This window comes from Chrysemys picta, chromosome 6 (genome assembly GCF_011386835.1).
Source record: "Chrysemys picta bellii isolate R12L10 chromosome 6, ASM1138683v2, whole genome shotgun sequence".
Lineage (NCBI taxonomy): Eukaryota > Metazoa > Chordata > Testudines > Emydidae > Chrysemys > Chrysemys picta.
The window spans coordinates 48,815,149-48,835,288 of record NC_088796.1 but is presented as its reverse complement, the minus strand read 5'-3'; the positions used below and the strand labels follow the sequence as shown (position 1 = coordinate 48,835,288).

The 20,140-nt window shown below is 46.0% G+C and overlaps 1 protein-coding gene and 1 long non-coding RNA gene across 20 annotated transcripts in view; both read left to right on the top strand.

Annotated features, from left to right (window-relative positions):
- Positions 1–20,140, top strand: part of TNPO1 (transportin 1) — a 157,555-nt gene that overhangs the window by 80,724 nt on the left and 56,691 nt on the right. For all 19 annotated transcript variants that reach the window (XR_010602195.1, XR_010602193.1, XR_010602194.1 and 16 more), the window contains 3 exons: positions 11,863–11,923; positions 12,378–12,546; positions 18,295–18,447. Coding sequence is in view for 15 of the 19 variants with exons in the window: in XM_005288230.5 (XP_005288287.2) it covers positions 11,863–11,923; positions 12,378–12,546; positions 18,295–18,447 (383 nt within the window). In the remaining 4 variants the exon portion in view is untranslated. The remainder of the gene's footprint in view (positions 1–11,862; positions 11,924–12,377; positions 12,547–18,294; positions 18,448–20,140) is intronic.
- LOC135984276 (uncharacterized) lies at positions 7–9,747 on the top strand. The gene is made up of 2 exons (XR_010602198.1): positions 7–5,580; positions 5,630–9,747. It is a non-coding gene; the product is annotated as an uncharacterized LOC135984276 (long non-coding RNA).

Below are 20,140 nucleotides of genomic sequence, written 5' to 3'. Positions count from 1 at the left end.
GTAAGTTAACTTTCAAACAAGCAGAGTGAAGCATATTCTACTGAGAAACTAAGGATTGTAAATTAGTCCTCTCGTTCTTGAATTCTGACTTAAATCTGTCCTGTAAAATAGTTTACAAAGTTCTTAGGAGAAATTCCAGATATCATCTGGTGGTTCTAGTTGCTTGTGTTTTTGTGTAGTCTACAAATGATGAATTCAAGTATTGACGGCTGTTTTGTAGAAATGGACATAGTTGGGCGAATAAATGTTGTCCACATGATTGGACATGCCTCTGTACAAAGAACAGGGTGTGTTGATTTTAAAACACTTGAGTTAAAAAAAAAAAAAGTAAATCAGATTGAGGCTCTGCAAAAGCTACTTACAATTTTTATTTCAACTTTAGTGTTTGCTTTTTCTTAAAAATAAATAAATAATAAAAAAAATATTATTTAGTTCATTTATAAATTTTAAAATGCCACAGCTGGTAGGGTATCTTCTTAGAATCTCACAAAACACAGGTGAAAAACAAAATACTGAAATTTAATTTAAGCTTCAGCAGTATGTAATATTCACATGAAGTCCCACTGATTTCCTTAGTGAAGCGCATGCAAAAATGTTACATGATCAGGGACTAAAATTGTAACTTTATTAAACTTTTTTCCTAGTGGAATGAAATTAGTCACTTCAAAATAAAGTTCTTTCAGTGTTAATAGTGAAATATTTACACTTCCAATATATTAATAAAGTAGTTGTGAAATTTTTATACACACAGGGCTAAAATTTTCAAAAAGTTAGGCTTCTAAACCTGTATTTTGGACACCTGAGAATGGGATTTTCAACAACATCTAAGTGACCTCAGAGCGCACATCCTGATGGAGTATAGCCTGGCTAAAGCTTTTTAAAATTTATTTATTTACTTATTTTAATTTTGGAAATTCCATATAAAGGAAGCTTGGTCTAGGCTACAAATATTGCATCAGCTGTCTTCCTGTCACTTTTTGGGGGGGGGACGTGAGGGGTGTGTGTGTGTTCTCACACTGATTAGCGAGGCTTGCCTTTTTTCATTATAGATGAGCACTTTAAATGTGAGAATTCTTTTTTTTTTTTTCTTCCCTAACATAAATTTTCTGTCTACTAAGAAGACATTTGGCTAAGTATTAGGAAACTAATAAGAAACAAGTCCAAAACATCTACTTTACTTTCTTCCCACTCTATATTCCTAAATTACTAAACAAACTAGCAATGTGTATGTGAACTGACATTTTTTTTAAATGTTAAGGTCTGTTTTAAAAATCTTTTAAATAAGAGTTTTGTTTAACTCAAGTTTTATCCAATCTGCTAAAGAACATTTGTTTAAGTATTGCATTTTGAAGTACTTTTGTTTTTCTTGTCTTCACACACTCAAAAACATAGGAGTGATATCTTAAAGTGTTGATGGTTAATACTGACTTTAAAGTTGCAATGCAAATGTAGGATTGATTAAGATAATACATTCAGTAGCTGTAAATGGTGAATACAAAGTTTTTAACTACAAATTTACTTTTAACATTTGGGTCTTCCTTGCAATGTTGTGCACCTCAGCATTTTGTTCAGCAGTTAGCCCTCTTTGTAGGAGGAAACTTTGAGAAAATAATTCTATCAGTATTTGAAAATCCTAGAGCTATAATAAAAAGTTAAACAGTGGGCAAGGTTGGTGTACTATTTCCTTAGACAAGCCTAGAAAACTATGTGAGAACTCCGCTAATTCTATGTCTGTGAAATGAACCATTTGCTGTGGTGTCTAGCACCCTTTCCCACCTTCGCTCCTCAAAGGCTTTTTATTTTTTTGTAAGATTACTTACTATATAGCTTCAGGTACTCATCACCAATATACCATGGTAATGATGCTCAAGAAATGCTGATACATACCTAAACACCCAATTTGTTTTTCTCTGTTAAACTGATTTGGATTTATTTGGGTAGGGGAAGCTATTACCAGCACAATTTTAATTTGTTGTGAAGATGGTGTGCTAATAGGAAGCCTGTATATTAAGCATTCATTTTCAGTCACAAAACATATATAGGGACATCTCCCATTGATGCACATTCAATTCACATTGACTTCAACAGTCAGATCTAGCGTGTACTATTTTTATGGATTGAGTTGCTGTCTAGTTGGTTTGATTTTACAACTTACTTGAAGAAACTTACTAGAGAGAAGTCATATCCATACACTTAAAAGGAAATTTTTGGCAAATAAGCATTCATAAAGTTCTTCAAGTAGTGTCACTGTGGGTGCTCCACTTCAGGATCTGCGTGCGCCCGATTGAAGATTTGCCTCAGTAGTATCCGCGGAGCTGGTCCTACGCCCTAGATATCCTTGTGCTCTGATCTGAGGGTATGTGGGGTGGGCTGGGACAGACCCACCACTACTTTAGTTCCTCCTTAATGGCCTGTGGCCTGAGAGGCATGTTGTGTTGTCCCTAGTCATGCAGCTTGCTATCTCTTTTGTTCTTATTTTATTTTTCTGTTATTTAACACAGTTTGTGCTTTTTGGGGGTGGGTTCCCCCACTTTTTCCTTGCCTGATCAGGGCCTTTGTTTTTTCTCAGGCTGCAATCTGCAGCCTCGAGTAATGGGTTATGCCCCAGACATTGGGCTCCAAACCCTATGGCAGGTCTGACAGGTCTCTTCCCCTCAATGACGAATGCTCGAGTGGCCTCTGTTTGGGGGAGAGACTTGCATCTTCCAAATGTAAAAGCTGCTTAGGATTGAAAAGTAGATCTAAAAAATGAAGGGAAGACAGGTTAAAATGCCAGTTGATGGAACATCTCCTTGAGAGCTGTGGGGTCCAAGTCCCATCCTGTACATCAGATTTGGTTGCGCAGAGGGCCTTAGCAGCTGTCACTGCCGCTGCAGTAAGCAAAGACCCTGGAGACTCCTCGGAACTGTTCAGATCATCAAAAAAAGAGTTCCCATTTCCTAGGATGGGATAAGAGAGAGGGAAAAGTCACCCTTTTGGTTTGGATTGTGAGAGGCCCCATGTACCAACAAGGGTATTGCTGAGCTCCTATCTCCTCTGGTACCAAGACCCTGGCACTAGCTAGAAAGCCACCCCACATACCTAGAAGCCATCTGTTAAGCTACAGCAGCACCTAAGTTAGTACCAGACCCAATGTTTCCAAAGCACAAGGACTCTTAAGGTTAAGCAGAAATAGTCATCAGCCACATCTTCTGCGGGCAGCAATGAAGGCACACAGATTGTGCTTTGGTTCCATTTCCAGGACCACCCAGTGTTCTAACTCCTGAAGATTATCTTGAGTCCCTAGTACCATCCAGGCTCCTTTTCCACAAGGATCTTTGGATCCTGGAAGAACCTGAGCCTATATTGCACAGGGGAGCGAGCAGGGAATATCACTTGGTATTAACTTGCTTCCTGTTGGTCTCCATCCCTCAAGGAGCACCCTGAGTAAGAAACCCCTTGGAGGATATAAACTCGGCAAACCCGGCAAGGAGATCCTTGGGATCCTGCCCCCTTCCCTTATGCCCCACCTCAATGGACCAATTGAGGCAGGAGCTACAATCCCTTCTGACACTGGGGGTGATCAAACCTGTTCCATTGGACTTTGTTGAGAAAGGGTTCTATTTCCGATACTTCCTCATCCATAAGAGAAACAGAGGATGGAGACCAATTCTGGCCTTCAGAACTCTGAACACCTTCATCCACTGTCAATGATTGAAATGGTAACTCTAGCAGTGATCAATCTCTTGGGTGAAAGAGGGATTTGTTTGTCTCCCTTGACCTTCTGGATGCTATTTTTCATATAGCCATGCACACTTTTCACAGGCACTTCTTATATTTTGGGGTGGATAAGGACTGCTATCAGTATCATGCCCTACTCTTTGGCCTCTCCACTGCTCCAAGGTCTTTACCAAAGTCCTCTCGGCTGTTGCAGCCCATCTTCATCAGATGGGAATAATAGTCTTTTCCTACCTGGACGATTGACCTGAAAGTTGCTCATTTCTCAAGGTACTGACAGCAACCAGCAAGGCCCTATCTCATGTTCTGCTCCTTTGGCTCTGCCTCAATGTGGAAAAGTCTGCACTCGCCCACTCAATGTATAGATTTCATCAGAACCACTTTGGACTGCCTCACTGCAAGTGCATACTTCGCATGTACAGGTTAGCCACAACGTCCAGCTTTGTTTCAGAATAGAATAGTCTTCAAACCACAGCAAGGGCTTGCCTGCAACTTCTGGGCCATCTGGCAGCATATGTGTTGATGGCACCCTTGTCAAGAATACATTCTCAGTGTCTCTAAGCCTGCCTGAGAACCTGTCTACACCCCGAATAAACACAGTCCATCCAAGTAGGTGTCCATATCTCAGAGTCTCAGTTCTTTAAAGTGGTGGAAGGATCTTCCAAAGGTATGCATGAGAGTTCTGTTCTGTTGTAGCCTCCTCTCACAAGGATCATCACTACAGATGCTATCCTGATAATTTCTGAAAGTGTGCTGCAGCCTAACAGCACAGGGCAGATGAACAGTTCATGATGCTTGCTGGTACTTCCTACCCTACATCAGGGGCCACCCAGTCAGAATAATATATTGCTGCACTGTTGTTCAGCATTATATCGACAAGGAGGTGCGAGATCCCAGCTTTATGCACTGAATCCGTAAGATCAAGGAATTGGTATTATCACACCACATACCGATCTCATTGGTTTATCTGCCAGGATTTCAAAACACAGTGGTGGACTCTGTCAACGGGCATTTTTGCCTCAACTAGTGAGAGCTGAACAACAAAGTATTCCAAAGGATATGTCTTTCCTGGGGTCATTTGAAGATGGATCTCTTTAGCACACTATCTGATGCAATGTTCAAGGGGAGGGCATGGCTGCGACTTGACAGGAAATGCCCTGGTCATCTCTTGGCCTCGTGTATTAAGTATGCTTTATCCCCTGAAGCCTTTGTTGCTCAAGGTCCCAAACAAATAGAAACAGGAGAAATTAGTAACCATTCTCATAGCACCATCATGGCTGAAACAGGTGTGGTTTCCAGAGCTGATTTGTATGTCTTGACTGTGTGAAGAGATCCACTGCCAGGAGTCAGGATCCATCACCCAACTTAACCTATCTGTGCTTCATCTCAAGACTTGGCTGTTAAATGGCTCTCTGGTACAGAACAAAACTGCTTTCTGGAGGTACAAACAGTACTGCATAATATTAGATAACACATGGAAAGGAAAACTCTACCTGCTGAAGTGGTGCAGCCACTAATCTCTATCTCCTCTTAAGTCCTGCCTGACACATTTGATACATTGAAAAACCACAGGATTATTGTTGAGCTCAATTAAGGTTCTTCTTTGAGTGCTTGCTCATGTCGATTCTATTCTAGATGTGCATGCGCCCATGTGCGCAGCAGTCAGAGATTTTTGCCTTAGTGGTACCTGTAGGGCCAGCTGTGGCACCCTCTAAAATGCCACAGTATATCAGGTGCTGCCGGCCCACGCCCTCTTAGTTCCTTCTTAACGCCCGTGGTGTCAAGTTGGAGCGCCTCTCTTGCTTGATGAGAGCGAGTGGTTTTCTTCCCTTGGACTTCGGGCCTCTTGTACATTTTGTGTGTGTGCGCACGCGCGCATGTGCGCGCGCGCGCCGGGCATTTTATACCAGAGCAAGGCATGTTCCAGGAGACTCCAGCAGGCCTATGCTTCTGAGTGACCCCCATAACTGCTGCCTTCAGTGCTTGGGGGAGTCACACATAAAGGAACGTTGCTGGATCTGCAAGAACTTTTGGCCCTGCACCCAAAAAGAGAAGGATATTCGCCTCAGGGTTCTCCTGATGGAGTCCGACCTGCTTCTGCCCCTTCTATGCAGGCTGCACCGAGCGCCTTGGCCTCCGTGCGCAGTGCGCCGCCAGCACCAGCCTCTTCCGGACACAGTTTGCTGTCACTGAAAAAGAGAGCTAAGAAGCACTCTCCTCCATCCTGCCCACCTCGAAACGGGCCGAGAAAAAATACTTTGTGCTGGCCAAAGGTTTCAAGTCCCTTTTATACTCACCCACACCCGGGCTTGCTGGTTGTCTGTGGCCAATGAAACAGATAAGCAGGTCCCCACTGCCTCTGCTCCCAAGAATAAAGAAGCCAAAAAGCTCTACTTGGCAGGAAAACTTACTCAACAGCTAGCCTCCAATTCCAGGTGGCGAATCATCAGGCCTTGCTGGGCTGATATAATTTTAATCTTTGGGACATTCTTCCAAAGTTCAGGATTCTTTTCCTTGGGGTCAGGCTCAGGAGTTTGGCACCCTGGTAGAGGAAGATACCATGGCAGCCAGATGTTCCCTGCAAATGGCATGGCACTTGGCAGCGAGGGTGGTCACGGCTGTAGTCCTGCAACGCAGCTCCTGGCTCCAGATGGTGGGCCTCTCCCAGGTGGTTCAGGACCTCCCCTTTGACTGAGTTGGGTTCTTCTCTGATCAAATGAACACCAGGCTACACAGGTTGAAGGACACTAAGGCTACCCTTTGCTCATTGGGCACGCATACTTTTCTGGCCTCTACTGTCATCGAGGCCTTTGCAAGCCCAGCAGGGATCTACAAGAAGGGACACTGGGTTTAGCCGTCGCCACTCTTCTTTCTCTTGCTCGCCAGCCCAGCCCAGGCCCACTAAGCACCCAGGGGGCCCAAAGCCGATGGTTTTGAGGGTGTGCTCAAGAGCAACGCTCCAGTCATCTGGCTGGATCCTGCTCATCCTTTCCTCAACTGCCTTTCTCCATTGCGCTCGGCCTGGTCACAGGTTACCATGTTGGACCACTGGGTCCAGGACATAGTAGCTCAAGGCTATACCCTGCAGCTATACCCTCCTTCCCGCCCCCCTGCTTTCCCATCCCTCTTCAGGGACCCATCTCACGAGCATCTCCTGGTTCAGGAGGTCGACAAGCTACTGCAATTGAGGACTGTGGAAACAGTTCCTCAGGACATGGAAGGCAGAGGATTCTGACCTCCATTATCCCCTCTCTGGATCCGTGGGACTGGTATTCTGCTCTTGACTTAAAGGACGCTTACTTCCATGTCTCCATATTCCCAGGACACAGACATTTCCTGCGTTTCATAGTGGCCAGGTGCCACTTCCAGTTCACGGTACTACCCTTTGGCCTGTCCTCTGCCCCTAGGGTGTTCACAAAATGCATGGTGCCAGTAGCGGCTTACCTCAGACATCAGGGTGGGGGGGAAGAGGGATCCCAGATCTTTCTGTATCTCAACGACTGGATCATCAAGGGCAGGTCTCCGGAGCAGGTGCAAAGAAGCCTCGATCAGGTGCGCTAAAGCTGCAGCGATCTGGGCTTGTTAATAAACATAGAAAAATCCACATAAACTCTATGCACTGGACCAGCATTAATCGGAGTGGTTCTTGACTCCATGTGAGCCAGGGCCTTCCTTCTGGAAGCACGCTTTCAGGCCCTGTCAGATCTCATTGCCCACATGAGGCATCCAATCACCATGGCCCACACATGGCTGCAGCTGATGGGCCACATGGCAGCATGCATGTACGTGGTCAGTCACGCTCGGCTTCATCCGCAACCCCTGCAGACGTGGTTGGCAATGGTCTGTTCCCAGCAGGCACTCCCTGGACTGACTGGTCACAGTACAGAGCCATGGATTCTTGGCTAGACCCCAAGTCAGTGCTGCAGGGAGTTCCCTTTGTGTCCCCGTTACCATTGCTCACCGTGGTCTTGGACATGTCGGACCTGGGCTGGGGGGCGCACCTGGGCAAGCTCAACACCCAGGGCCGCTGGCTGCAGCACGATCTAGCCCTTCTTATCAACGTCCGGGAGCTCAAGGCGTTGCACCTGGCCTGTCAGGCAAGGCGTTGCAGGTCCTCATGGACAATATGGCCGCAATGTATTACATCAGCAGGCAGGGCGGCGCCAGGTTGTCGGCCCTGTGTCGGGAGGCGCTCAGCCTCTGGGATTTTTGCATGTGGCATTCCATCCATCTGGTAGCCACCCACCTACCCGGAACCAAGAATGTCCTGGCAGATCACCTCATCCGGACCTTCTCATTTTGCCACGAATGGTCCCTCCGTCCGGAGGTGGTCAGCCTGATCTTCCGAAGGTGGGGGGACTCCCCAAGTGGACCTGTTTGTGTCCAAATGGAAGAAGTGGTGCCACGTATTCTGTTCCCTGCACGGCAGAGACCAGGGATCCCTGTCGGACGCCTTCCTGATTCCGTGATCAGGAACGCTGATGTATACCTTTCTACTGGTACCACGTATCCACATGGTCCTGCTAAAGGCAAAGCAAGACAAAGCGTCTGTCATCCTCATAGCCCCGGTGTGGCTTCGACGGCACTGGTTCAACATGCTGCTGAGTCTTTCGGTGGCTGACCCGTGCAGTTACCTCTCCGGACGGATCTGGTGTCCCAGAACTACGGCAACCTGCTGCACCCGAACCTGGCATTGCTGCATCTGACGGCGTGGCTAAGTACAGATGAGCGGGAGTGCTTAGCTGCGGTCCAACAGGTCCTGCTGGATAGCAGGAAGCCTTCCACCAGGGCTACCTGCGTGGCAAAGTGGAAGTACTTCACATGTTGGGCCTCAGACAAGCACATTTGTCCAGAGGAAGCCTCACTGTAGGACATCCTGGACTATTTTTTGCATCTTAAGCTCCGGGGCTTGCCATTTTGTCTTTGATCAAGGTACACCTGGCAGCCATTTCGGCAGGTGGATCTTCACCCATCCCATGACGGTGCAGTTCCTGAAAGGTCTAGGATGCCTGTACCCACACATCCGGGACCTGGTCCCCTCTTCCCCCTTCTATCCCCCCCTGGTGGGACCTGAATCTTGTGCTTTTGAAGCTCATGAGCCCCTCCTCCGAACCCTTAGCTTCCTGCTCCCTTCTGCTTCTCTCCTGGAAGGTGTCATTGGTTGCTATAACTTCGGCCTGGTGGGTGTCCGAGATCAGGGTGCTGATGTCGGAGCTGCCTTATATGATCTTCTGCAAGGACAAGATCCAGCTGTGTCCGCACCCGGCTTTTCTGTCCAAGGTCATTTACCAGTTCCACGCTGGCCAAGACGTTTACTTACTGGTCCTCTGTCCGAAGCCTCATGCATCAGATGAGGAGTGCATGTTGCGTACTCTGGACATCAAACGGGCGTTGACAGTCTACATTGACAGAACACGGCCGTTCCGTAAGTCAACACAATTGTTCGTTGCTGTTGCAGAGCGGATGAAGGCTTGCCTGGTGTCAGCCCAGAGAATCTCATCTTGGATCACTGCCTGCATCCGCTATTGCTACGAGCTGGCGAAGGTGCCCCTGCTGGCAATCATTATAGCTCATTCTACTAGAGCACAGACGTCTTTGGCGGCCTTCTTGGCACAGGTGCCAATCCAAGAGATTTGTCGGGCCACCACTTGCTTGTCCCTTCATATGTTCGTGTTGCACTTTGCGCTGACCCAGCAGGCTTGAGATGATGCTGGCTTTGGCAGAGCTGTGCTACAAGCTGCATGACGGTGAACTCCGAGCCCATCTCCATTGGTACTACTTGTGAGTCACCTAGAATGGAATCAACATGAGCAAGGAAAACGATTACTTACCTTTCGCAACTGTTGTTCTTCGAGATATGTTGCTCATGTCCATTGTATTACCCGCTCTTCTGCCCCTCTTGTTGGAGTTGTCGGCAAGAAGGAACTGAGAGGACGTGGGCCTGATGTACCGCGGCATGAGTGCGGCACTTGAAAGGGCTCCACAGCCAGCCCTACATGTACCGCCAAGGCAAAAATCCCTGGCTGTGCACATGGGTGCATGCGGACCTAGAATGGAACGGACATGAATAGCACATCTCGAAGAACAGTTACGAAAGGTAGGTAACTGTTTTTCCACCTAGCTGCCATCAGTCATTTATCTACTGCCCTTTTCTGGGGTGGGATGTGGCAGGGCTGCGAGTCTATATGAGATTGATTAAAGGTTTTTTCAACCTTTTTCCTCTTGTCAAATTGAGGTATGTTATATGGATGTACAACTTAATCCACAATGCTCTGAGGAAAGCCACATTTGAACCTATAGGAAACTTTTCCTTCCTTCATTTGTCCCTCAATATCTCATTCTTGGTAGCTGACATCTCAGCCAGGCGTGTAGGGGAACTGACTCTTATGGCTGACCCACCATAAACAGTATTCTATCTCACTATATCTACACCCTCAATTCCTACCTTAATCAGGAAATTCACCTGCTGGAATTTATCCCAAGCTTCACTCTTCAAAAGGAGCAGTGAGCCTCCCATACACTGGACATAAGAACAGCTCTCAACTCTTTACCTTGACCGGACTAAATCCTATATGACTCCTCCTAGGCTTTTTCATCCTGATTACAAAATGAATGAAAGGGCGTCTGATTTCTGCCAAAGACTGGAAGTCCATCGTAACCCATTTTAAAGCTTCAGGTATTCACCCCTGAACTAGGATGATTGCCTATTCCACCAGGGCCCAGTATACCTCTGTAGCCCTACTGAAAAGCACATCTGTCTCAGATATATGCAAAGCAGCCACCTAGTCTTTGCTAGGCACGCTTTCCTAGCACTGTGCTATCATTCCTGCTTCTGGAGCTGTTGAGGCTTTTGTAGGTGCTGAGCTACTGTCCATACTGAATCTGTCTCTTCAGCACCATCCTCTGTAATTGAGATGCTGCTCCAGAGTCTCTTGAAGTGGAGCACTCAAAGGAACATTACTTGTACAGTAACTGGAGTGCTTTTGAGATGTGTGTCCCCTTATGGGTGCTCCTCTACCTGCCCTCCTGCCTCAGTATTCTCTCTCTCTCCTTCTGCGGTTGAGAAGGAACTGGAGTGGTGCAGGAGTGCCTAGAGTGCAGGTGCAGACCTGTGGACAGTACTGATGAACATGTCTGATCAAGAGTGCATGGGGATGCAAACATCCTGAAGTAGAGCACTTATAGGGACACCATTCTCGAGCTAAGTTAAGTAACCTTTCCATTAATTGTGACAATAGTTCTGAAACAGTTTCACACTTGATTAGGATTGCAGTAAAGCTGCACTAATAAGGAAAGCGGAATGGAAGAGATCAGTATAGATTAGTAAGTGGTTTTATAGTCTGTGCCAGGCAGGGCTAATGCAGGTGACGTTATGCATACCCCAGGCCAATTAGGGATCTTTGTCATATTCTTAACAGTAGTGAAGCTGGGCCCAAATCTTGAGCTAGGATCATTAAAACTATCCTTCTCTGCAGAGCCGTGTTCTCATTGTGAAGCTCATGTTTTTTTGGTGGGTACAGTGGGTTGGGATAGTGAGGTGGTGGTTTTGGTTTCATTTTGGAAAGATGCGTGGGAGAGTCCTTGACTGAGGAGGAGTGGAGTGACTAACATGTTCAGTGGTTATATGAGTAGGGACAGCAAGATGGCTGGGACAAGAGGGTGCCACCTTAGTACTTTTCCATCTGTCCGAAGGGTTAGGTGAAACAATGTTTACAGCACGTGATGGGAGCTTGAGAGTCCCTGGACTGTACCCAGAAGCTCTCCGGAGCATTAATTTTATAATGTTGAAAATGTTCCAAATTTCACTTAAGACCTCATTTTATCGAATGTATAACATGATTAAAACTAAGTTTAGATTTTCCTCAATTATTCAATACCATTAACTTCACTTAAATTAGAAATTTTGTAACATACAGTCAAAATTTTATAAGTCAGAAACTTTCAAAGCCAGATGCCTGTACCTCTCAAAATCAGACCATTTTTTTTTATTTAGGAGCTTAACTTTAGGGGTAGGTTTGAAAAATTTAGCCTATTGATCAATATAAACCAGTTTTTAAAAACAAAATTTGGCTCAGGAAATTGAAAATTGACAGTTGTCTGAATTATGCATTTTTAACATATACATATTAAAACCTTTCTTTGTAGGTTGATACCTGTGTTAGTAAATGGTATGAAGTACTCAGAAATAGATATTATTCTGCTGAAGGTGAGCAACAATTTCACTTTACTTCTGAAAGCATGTATTCATTTGATTATTCACTTCTAAATTACTGTGCTAGGGCAGATTCTACCTAGCAGAAATAGCTTGTAGAGTATGGAATATAGTTGAGAAGTTGCTCTCATTAATCCATTCTACCACAGAACTAGAATTATTACTGCACTATACAAAGGATTTCTCTACCTCTTCTGTTTCCTCCTTCCCTCTCCGTTCATGTTTCTGGAAGAATGCTAGACAAGAATGCAGGAATAATTAGTGGCTCTTTTGGTCAGGTGGCCAGCCCTGAAGTGGCTATGAATCTGAAGAAGTTGTCATAGTTTTCCCGAACATATTACTCACTATATTTGTTCTTTTTATAGTATCTTGGGCAAGATGGCTGTACTGTTTCATAATCTGATGGTATAATAACTTGTGAGCATGCTTAATGTTTCATTTTTAACAGGGGGATGTTGAAGAAGATGAAGCTATTCCAGATAGTGAACAGGACATAAGGCCTCGTTTTCATCGTTCACGGACAGTGGCTCAGCAGCATGAAGAAGATGGTATTGAAGAAGATGATGACGACGATGATGAGCTTGACGATGATGATACTATTTCTGACTGGAATTTAAGTAAGTCAAACAACTGTGTTAGGTAGTGTAAAATCTACAGCTAATGTAATTCAGAATCTTCCTTTTCTGACTTCTTGTGTGTTTTAGTGCATTGAACAGAAGTGCTGAGATTTTTAATTTTGGGATAGCTCTGTTCACGTTCCTGCAATCCTTTGATTGCTTGGCACTTTCTGTCGCTTAAAAAGAATCTCTGCTGTGTAGCTCAATACACTAGTTACAAACATGTGAATATTTACCTCAATTGGTCAGTATGGCAAATGGATCTATTGGCTGTTTCTGCTCAGATTAATGAAGACTTTCCAGATTTACCCTTCTCTTCACTTAGTGGAAAACAAGTGGAATTTAAGTTCCAGAAAGTCTTACAACACCACAAACCATGGCTGATCTGCCGAATGTGACTGGGCATTAAGTAACTTTTTAGTGCTTTAATCTTTTATATTTGAGGCCCTGAGAAAAGCACAGACTTTTAAATTCTCCAGTAGTGTCATGGATAAATGTGTGTTGAGGGGATATGCATGCTGCAGAGTCCCCCACCTCCCAAACAACTGAATTTTTCCATCAGCAGGACTTCTGCCTCTCTTCTGAGGTGCTGGGTGATTAGGATGAGATCAGCCCAGCTATCCCATGGAATTGGGGTGGAGGATGGGCTGGGGGTGTATGTCTTGCTGTTGGACAGGGTAACAAAAGCCACCTGGATGAACAGCAAGAGTCAACTCCGCAAATAGATGAATCATTTGGTGTCAGCCGACCTGGTCCCAGGGCAGGGATCAGGTTCCCAGTTCAAGTCCAGGCTGGTTTTACTGCTTCTTCTCTGTCTGGCAGGGGGCGAAAGAGGGACTAGAAGCCCCAGCCCACCCCACAGCAGCCATGTAGGGCCAGGGGAGATGTCTCAGCTTCTCACCAGCTGGTGCTGTGACTGGGATCCATTCCGATCTCTCTGCTTCCTCACACGCTTGCTCATGTTTCAAGCAGCACTGGTGCTGGTCCCGATGGGGGGATGGATCTTGGTCTTAGCTCCTTACAGGCCGGCACTTCAGTGTCTCTCCCAAGTCTTTTGGGGCCACTGTGGGCGAGGCTGGGACTCATAATTGGCATGTCAGTGCCATCCCTCTCTCCCTGCCAGCCAGCCAGAAAACAGCATCAGTGGTCTGGGCCAGGGATTTGCAAACTTTTTTTTAACCCGTGCAGCTGCAGTAGGCACCACAGCCCACTATTAACACTTCATGAGGGAAATTATTAATTTTAATTATTATCTAAATATAAACTAGAACGCTGTAATAAACAATGTATGTTTCATTTTAATGTTAACAATTGTAATTAAATTAAATTAATGGAGATATCCTGTCTCTTAGAACTGGAAGGGACCTTGATAGGTCATTGAGTCCAGCCCCCTGCCTTCACTAGCAGGACCAAGTACTGATTTTGCCCCAGATCCCTAAGTGGCCCCCTCAAGGATTGAACTCACAACCCTGGGTTTAGCAGGCCAATGCTCAAACCACTGAGCTATCCCTCCCCCCTAGCAATAGAAATCCCTAGCAATGTCCACTCAAATGCTTCAAGACCTTTGAAATGAAACCGTTTTAGTAAAACGATACTTTAAAAAAGTTGAGCAAAATGTGATGTTCAAACAGAGAAAACAGTTTTGTATAAAACTGAACAATAAGCAACACAACAATGTTAACAAAATTGTTAGAACATGTTGTGATGTTTGATTTTAAAACAAAATATTGTCCAACTTTGAACACTATATTGTGTTTTCAATATTTTTAGGGTAAAATCTAAACTACTGTGCTGTGTAAGTAAAGACCCAACCCTATTCTCTACTAATTAGAAAAGAATCACATTGTAAATAAAAATATAAAATAACTTACAGACCAGGAGTATTCTTAATGGGATGGATGTGCCTGCTTCTCCTTGCACAGTTTTTCCATCTGGGGACATATGTTAATGAGGGTCAACCAGATATCATTTTCCGTTTTCAGCCTTTCAGCCAGCTCAATGTGCAGAGAGTGGATAGCTAGGGTCTGTGTGCTGGGAGGGTTGTTGCTCAGGATGGAGGGAGAAGACTGGTTGCTAGGGGCTGTGTGCAGGCAGGGGGGTAGCTCAGGATGTGGGGAGGGGCTGTGTCTGAGGGGGTGCCACTGCTGCGGGGCCCATCCATGCGCTCAGTCCCTAGTTAGCACAGTGGGGACAGCTCCGCTCCTTCTGGCTGTGTGCACCTTGCTGTCCTACATGGTCACTCTGGCCACCGGCACCCAGTGGTTCGTGGGCACCAAGGACTTACACCTACCTGAACCTGGAGGGTGCGGCAGCTATTACCCAGCCCACATGGGGTGTACAGAGTGCCTGGTGTCACTGCTCTTCCCTCCGAATGTACCTCTGTCTGTCTCTCCCTCTCCCCCTCCCCCCCCACCCCCTCAAAGTGGGTTTGGGGACAGGGTGGTGAGTGGCAACGTCAGGTGCTCTGTGCATTCAGGTTGGTTTCCCCACATGGGCTGTGCTGTGAGGTGTCAGGAGCTGCTCTCCCACCCTCCCCTTACCCAGCCCATGTGAGGAAACTGACCTGGACACACAGTGCTTGGTGTTGCTGCTCACCCCTCTGAAGCTCCTCCCATGATGGTGTGCCACCCAGGACTGTTGTGGCCCACATTTTGGGCATGGGCCATGGTTTGAAAACCCCTTGTATGGGCCAGGCTCTGATCCCTGACCTGAGCCAGGCTGGCTGGTGTCGTGTGCTGCTTCATCTTGCTGAGGTGGCTCTGGCTGCTCATGCAGGTGGCATTTGTTACCCTCACCATCAGTGAGATGCCTTCCCCTGTCCCCCGTTCGCTGGGATAGAAATGACCTGCCACCTCTGGGATGCACCATGGAGAGTCACAAGCAGGAATACCCACTTCTGCCTCCCTGCTGCTGGAAAAATTCTGTTTCAAGGTTTTTGTGTGTGGGTTCCCCCCCACCCCAGAGAGCTGGAAACTTTTAAGTGCAAGCTGAGATTATCAGGTAACAAATTGATCCTAGTAACTGGGGCCAGACATGCTAAACCTGTGGGGGGAAGAAAACACAGAAATTGGGTTCGTTTTTGGCTTAATTGGTGCCTGAGTTGTTTGTTGGCTAGTTTTTTGGCTTGTAGCGTGTGGGTTTTTTGTTTTTTTTTTTGTTTTTTTTTTTTTGGATCAGCTCCTGGCAAGTGGGGAGAGAGTCAGGGTGCACAGCGGGCCCACCACAGTCCCAGACTGCACGCCAGGGGGCTCTAGTTACATAGTGTTGGGGTTTTTAGAGATTGGCTTGTTTTGGCCTTATTTTGAAATGGGATTAGCTTGATTTTTGGCTTATTGAGAAAGTCAGGGTGCTTATTTACCCCCTGAAAGTTGGCGACTGTGATTGGGTCTCTAAGAAAAACACAGAATATTTTGTTGAAAAATAATCCAGATGCAAATAGAAAATTGTCGCACATTTATTTTGTGATATATTTGACACCCATGTTCCAGGAATTCCTTTCACTTTCAGAATCCAAAAGTAGATTCAGGCTCATGATTGATTTTTTTTCCCCAGAGACAGTCCAGATGTTAGCTTATATATTGCTATAAAACAGTTTAATCTGGATTTTTTCCTTTTTGATTTTGTTGCATTCATTACTGTAAGTGGAATAGTTATCCTTATATATATTTAGTTGACTGAAAAGCGATATAATTATTCCTAAACTGGAAATATGCTGGTACTATATGTGAAGTTTCCTCTAATTGTCTGATTGCATAATCTTGGAATTGCTGATTCTATATATAGCAGATTAGAAAGTTAAACGGTTTGAAAAGGTTGGTCAGCAACTTGTTTTCCTAGTATCTGAGCAGGTTTAATGAATATATATGCTATAGTTTTGATTTAGCTTTAAGAGTTTGTCATACTCCAAATACAGTAACTCCTCACTTTAACGTTGTCCCAGGTTACATTGTTTCGTTGTTACGTTGCTGATCTATTAGAGAACATGCTCATTTTAAGTTGCAACAGGAGTGAAAGTAAATCTGAAGATTTACCGATACGGGGGCAGGGCTGGGTCAGCATCCCCCAGCCAGCCAGCCCTTCCACACTGCCTGGCCCATGCTGCCCGGGGCTCCAGCGGTGATTTAAAAGGCCCCGGGCTTCGGCTGCTGCTGCGGTAGCTGCAGTCGGGGCCCTTTTAAATCGCCAGCCCCAAGGCAGCTGCTCCTTTTGGGGCGCTCCCCCCTTGCGGTGGCGGCCGGGGGGGGGCAGATAGGGCAATAACATTAAAGCATTGCTGCAGCAGCACTTTAAGCAGGGTCCTTTGCTGCGGCAGCGCTTTAACATCACTCTCCCCCCCCCCCCGTAGGGAGGTGCAAAAGGGGCAGCAATGTTAAAGCTGTACCGGCTTACTTTCACCCTTTGAGTTGTGTTATGCTCCCTTATAATGTTGTTTGGCAGCCGCCTGCTTTGTCCACTGCTTGCAGGAAAAGCAGCCCCTTGGAGCTAGCTGGTGGGGGCTTGGAACCAGGGTGGGCCGGCAGCCCCTTTAAGTCCCCTGTGCAGCAGCAGCCTCCCAGTAAGCAATCAATTGCTGGGCAGTTCAGGTGTCCCTCCCCCCACTGCCGTGTGCTGCTCCTGCCCTCTGCCTTGGAGCAGCTCCCAGGAGCCTCCTGCTTGCTGGAGGGGGATCGGGGGGGGGAAGAGGGGTGCTGATGTCAGGGTGTCCCCTGCTCATGTACTCCATCTCCTCAGAGCAGAAGGGACAGGACTCAGGACGGAGTGAGCTTGTTGCTAGCAGCTGCTGTCTCAACTTGCTGATCTATTTAAAAAGGCAGTGTACTTAGAGTGGAGTCAGCATACTTAAAGGGCAGTGCGTATCACTCTCACTCTCACTCACACGTGCACCCCCCGGCACTTTGGAAAGTGGAGGGAGTGGTGCGCTCCAATGGGATAGTGTGGGTTCATCATCATGTTCAGTTTCCGCAGGGAATGTTTCCAACCACTGCCATGCATCTATTGTGTGTCCTCCCTCCATTTTTGTAGCCTCACACTCTACAAGGCAGCATTAACAATGTGTTAACCCTTGAGGGCTCAGCCGAGTGCTAGCCCATCATTTATCAGTAAGGCATTCCCTGGGAAATATCCCACCCTCTGACTCCACCACCTCAACCAAACTTCACAATCATCGTTGCTGTGTACAGTATTAAATTGTGGGGAAATTTGATTCGCTTAACATCGTTTTGTTTTAAGTAGCATTTTTAGGAATAGAACTACAACGTTAAGCGAGGAGTTATTGTACAAAATTATGATAGAAATCTTTGTACTTGATATGAGCGTGAAACTATTGCATGAGAATTGAAGTGTATCACTCTTCTCACTAACAACTTAGTCTTTCCCACTTTTAGTGTTGCTCCATTTTGTGATTGCTTAATGGTAACTATTTTGTGAAACGGAATACTTTTTCCCTGCAACTAATCCACAAATGTTTAATCTCTGTTCTATGGTTATTTATTTGATCTTGAGTAGAGAAAGCTGCCCGTCCATGGCTGTCTAGCCCATAAATGCAATGTGACTTTTTCCCTGGAATGTGATTTGTGGTTCCAGAATACAATGGGCCATTTACACATTACAGTGAAACAGAAGCATTGCTCCACTACTCCCCCATTGCCCTAAAATGTTAGTGTGAGGCTAAGGTAGTTTGAAATGAAGAGAGACAATGTAGTAATTGGTGTTCTAATACATTCAGATTTACGATATGTTAATTCTCAGGGAAGTGTTCTGCTGCTGCACTAGATGTCCTTGCCAATGTATTTCGTGATGAACTTCTGCCACACATTTTGCCCCTTTTGAAAGAACTGCTGTTTCATCCAGAATGGGTGGTCAAAGAATCGGGTATCCTGGTTCTAGGAGCAATTGCTGAAGGTAAGCCAAATTTGCACTCCTGCTATAGCAAAATTTGAGTATAACTAAGCCAGTGGCCTACAACCTTTTTTACGCTCAAGATGACTTTTTGAATTTAAGTGCAACCCAGGATCTACCCCGCCCTTTCCTCGAGGCCCTGCCCCTTCCCCAAAGCCCCGCCCCACTCACTCCATCACCTCCTTCCTCTGTTGCTCGCTCTCCTCCACCCTCACTCACTTTCACTGGGCTGCAGCGGGGTTGGGGTTCAGGAGGGGGTAGGGACTTTGGGCTGGGGCAGAGGGGTTTGGAGTATGGGAGGGGGCTCCAGGCTGAACCTGGGGCAGGGGGTTGGGTTGCAGGAGGGTATGAGGAGTGCAAGCTCTGGAAGAGTTTGGGTGCAGGAAGGGACTGGGGCAGAGTGTTGGGGTGCATGAAGGGGTTCGGGGTGCTGGCTCCAGGAGGGGGCTCAGGGCTGGGGGGTTCCCACCAGGCAGTACTTGTCTCAGGTGATGGTGCAGTGGGGCTAAGACAGACTCCCTCCCTGCCTGTCCCAGCCAATGACCGTCCGTCCATGTTGCTGTCGTCAAACACCCCCCCCCCCCCCCCCGTAGGGGCCAACCCTCTCCCGTGGCACCTGGTGAGGGGAAACGTGGCTCCGTGCGCTGCCCCTCTGCAGGCACCGCTCCCGCTGCTCCCATTGGCTGCAGTTCCCCGTTCCCAGCTAATGGGAGCTGAGTGGACGGAGCTTGCAGGCAGGAGCAGCATGTGGAAACAACCTCCCGTCTCGCTGTGGCATGCTGGCTGCTTCCGGGAGCAGCGTGGGGCTGGGGCAAGCAGGGAACCTGCCTTAGTGGGTCACTTTTTTTTTTTTTTGCCTGTTCTGTTCATTCCTTCTGAAGCACCTGGCATTGGTCACTGTTGGAAGACAGGATCCTGGGCTAGATGAACCATTGGTCTGACAAAGTATAACCATTTTTTATGTTCTTAATTTTGGTTTTGAAAACAATTTAAAAAAATCTATTTTGAATAATAAGACTAGAAACAGTTAAGAAAACCGATATTAGTACAAAGAGTATTTTAAAAATTCTTAACTTAATTTTGTAGGACATTCTGTAGGACAATCATAAAAGCATGTGTTTGTCCTAATATTGGAGGGTGAAAAAATTAAACTTATTTAAAAAAAAAAAATCTAACTTGTTAAACAAAATAAGCTACTATGAGACTCAGCTTCTCATTGTCCGAAAAGTTTGGGTTGGTTATGCCTTCAGGTTTAAAGAACATTTGTAATATGCTTGGTATATTTGGTGTGTGTATATATATATATGTCCTTACATGACATTTCTGTTTGGCTAGCTGTTTGCAAGGATTGGAATCTTCCTCTCTGATTTGATTACTGGTTGAAGGCTAGTGCTTGGGAAAGCTTATTAATATGCCTAAGTGTTTATAGCCCAAAGATACTGCACTTCTAAAGTACTAGTGTATCTGTGTTGGGAAATTATAAATTTCTAGCCTCCTCTCCAGCCGCCTCTCATCATCTTCTCTCAAATGTGTCTACCTTCTTCCACATTGCTCATTAGGCTTGTTATGCCCTTCTAAAAGCTGTTTACCATCTGTACCTTACCAGATTCTACTAAAAACTCATTATCTACTCATTAAGGGTACCTCTTTACTTTTTTTAATCACTATCAAGATACGTCTTACAGACTTATTGCCT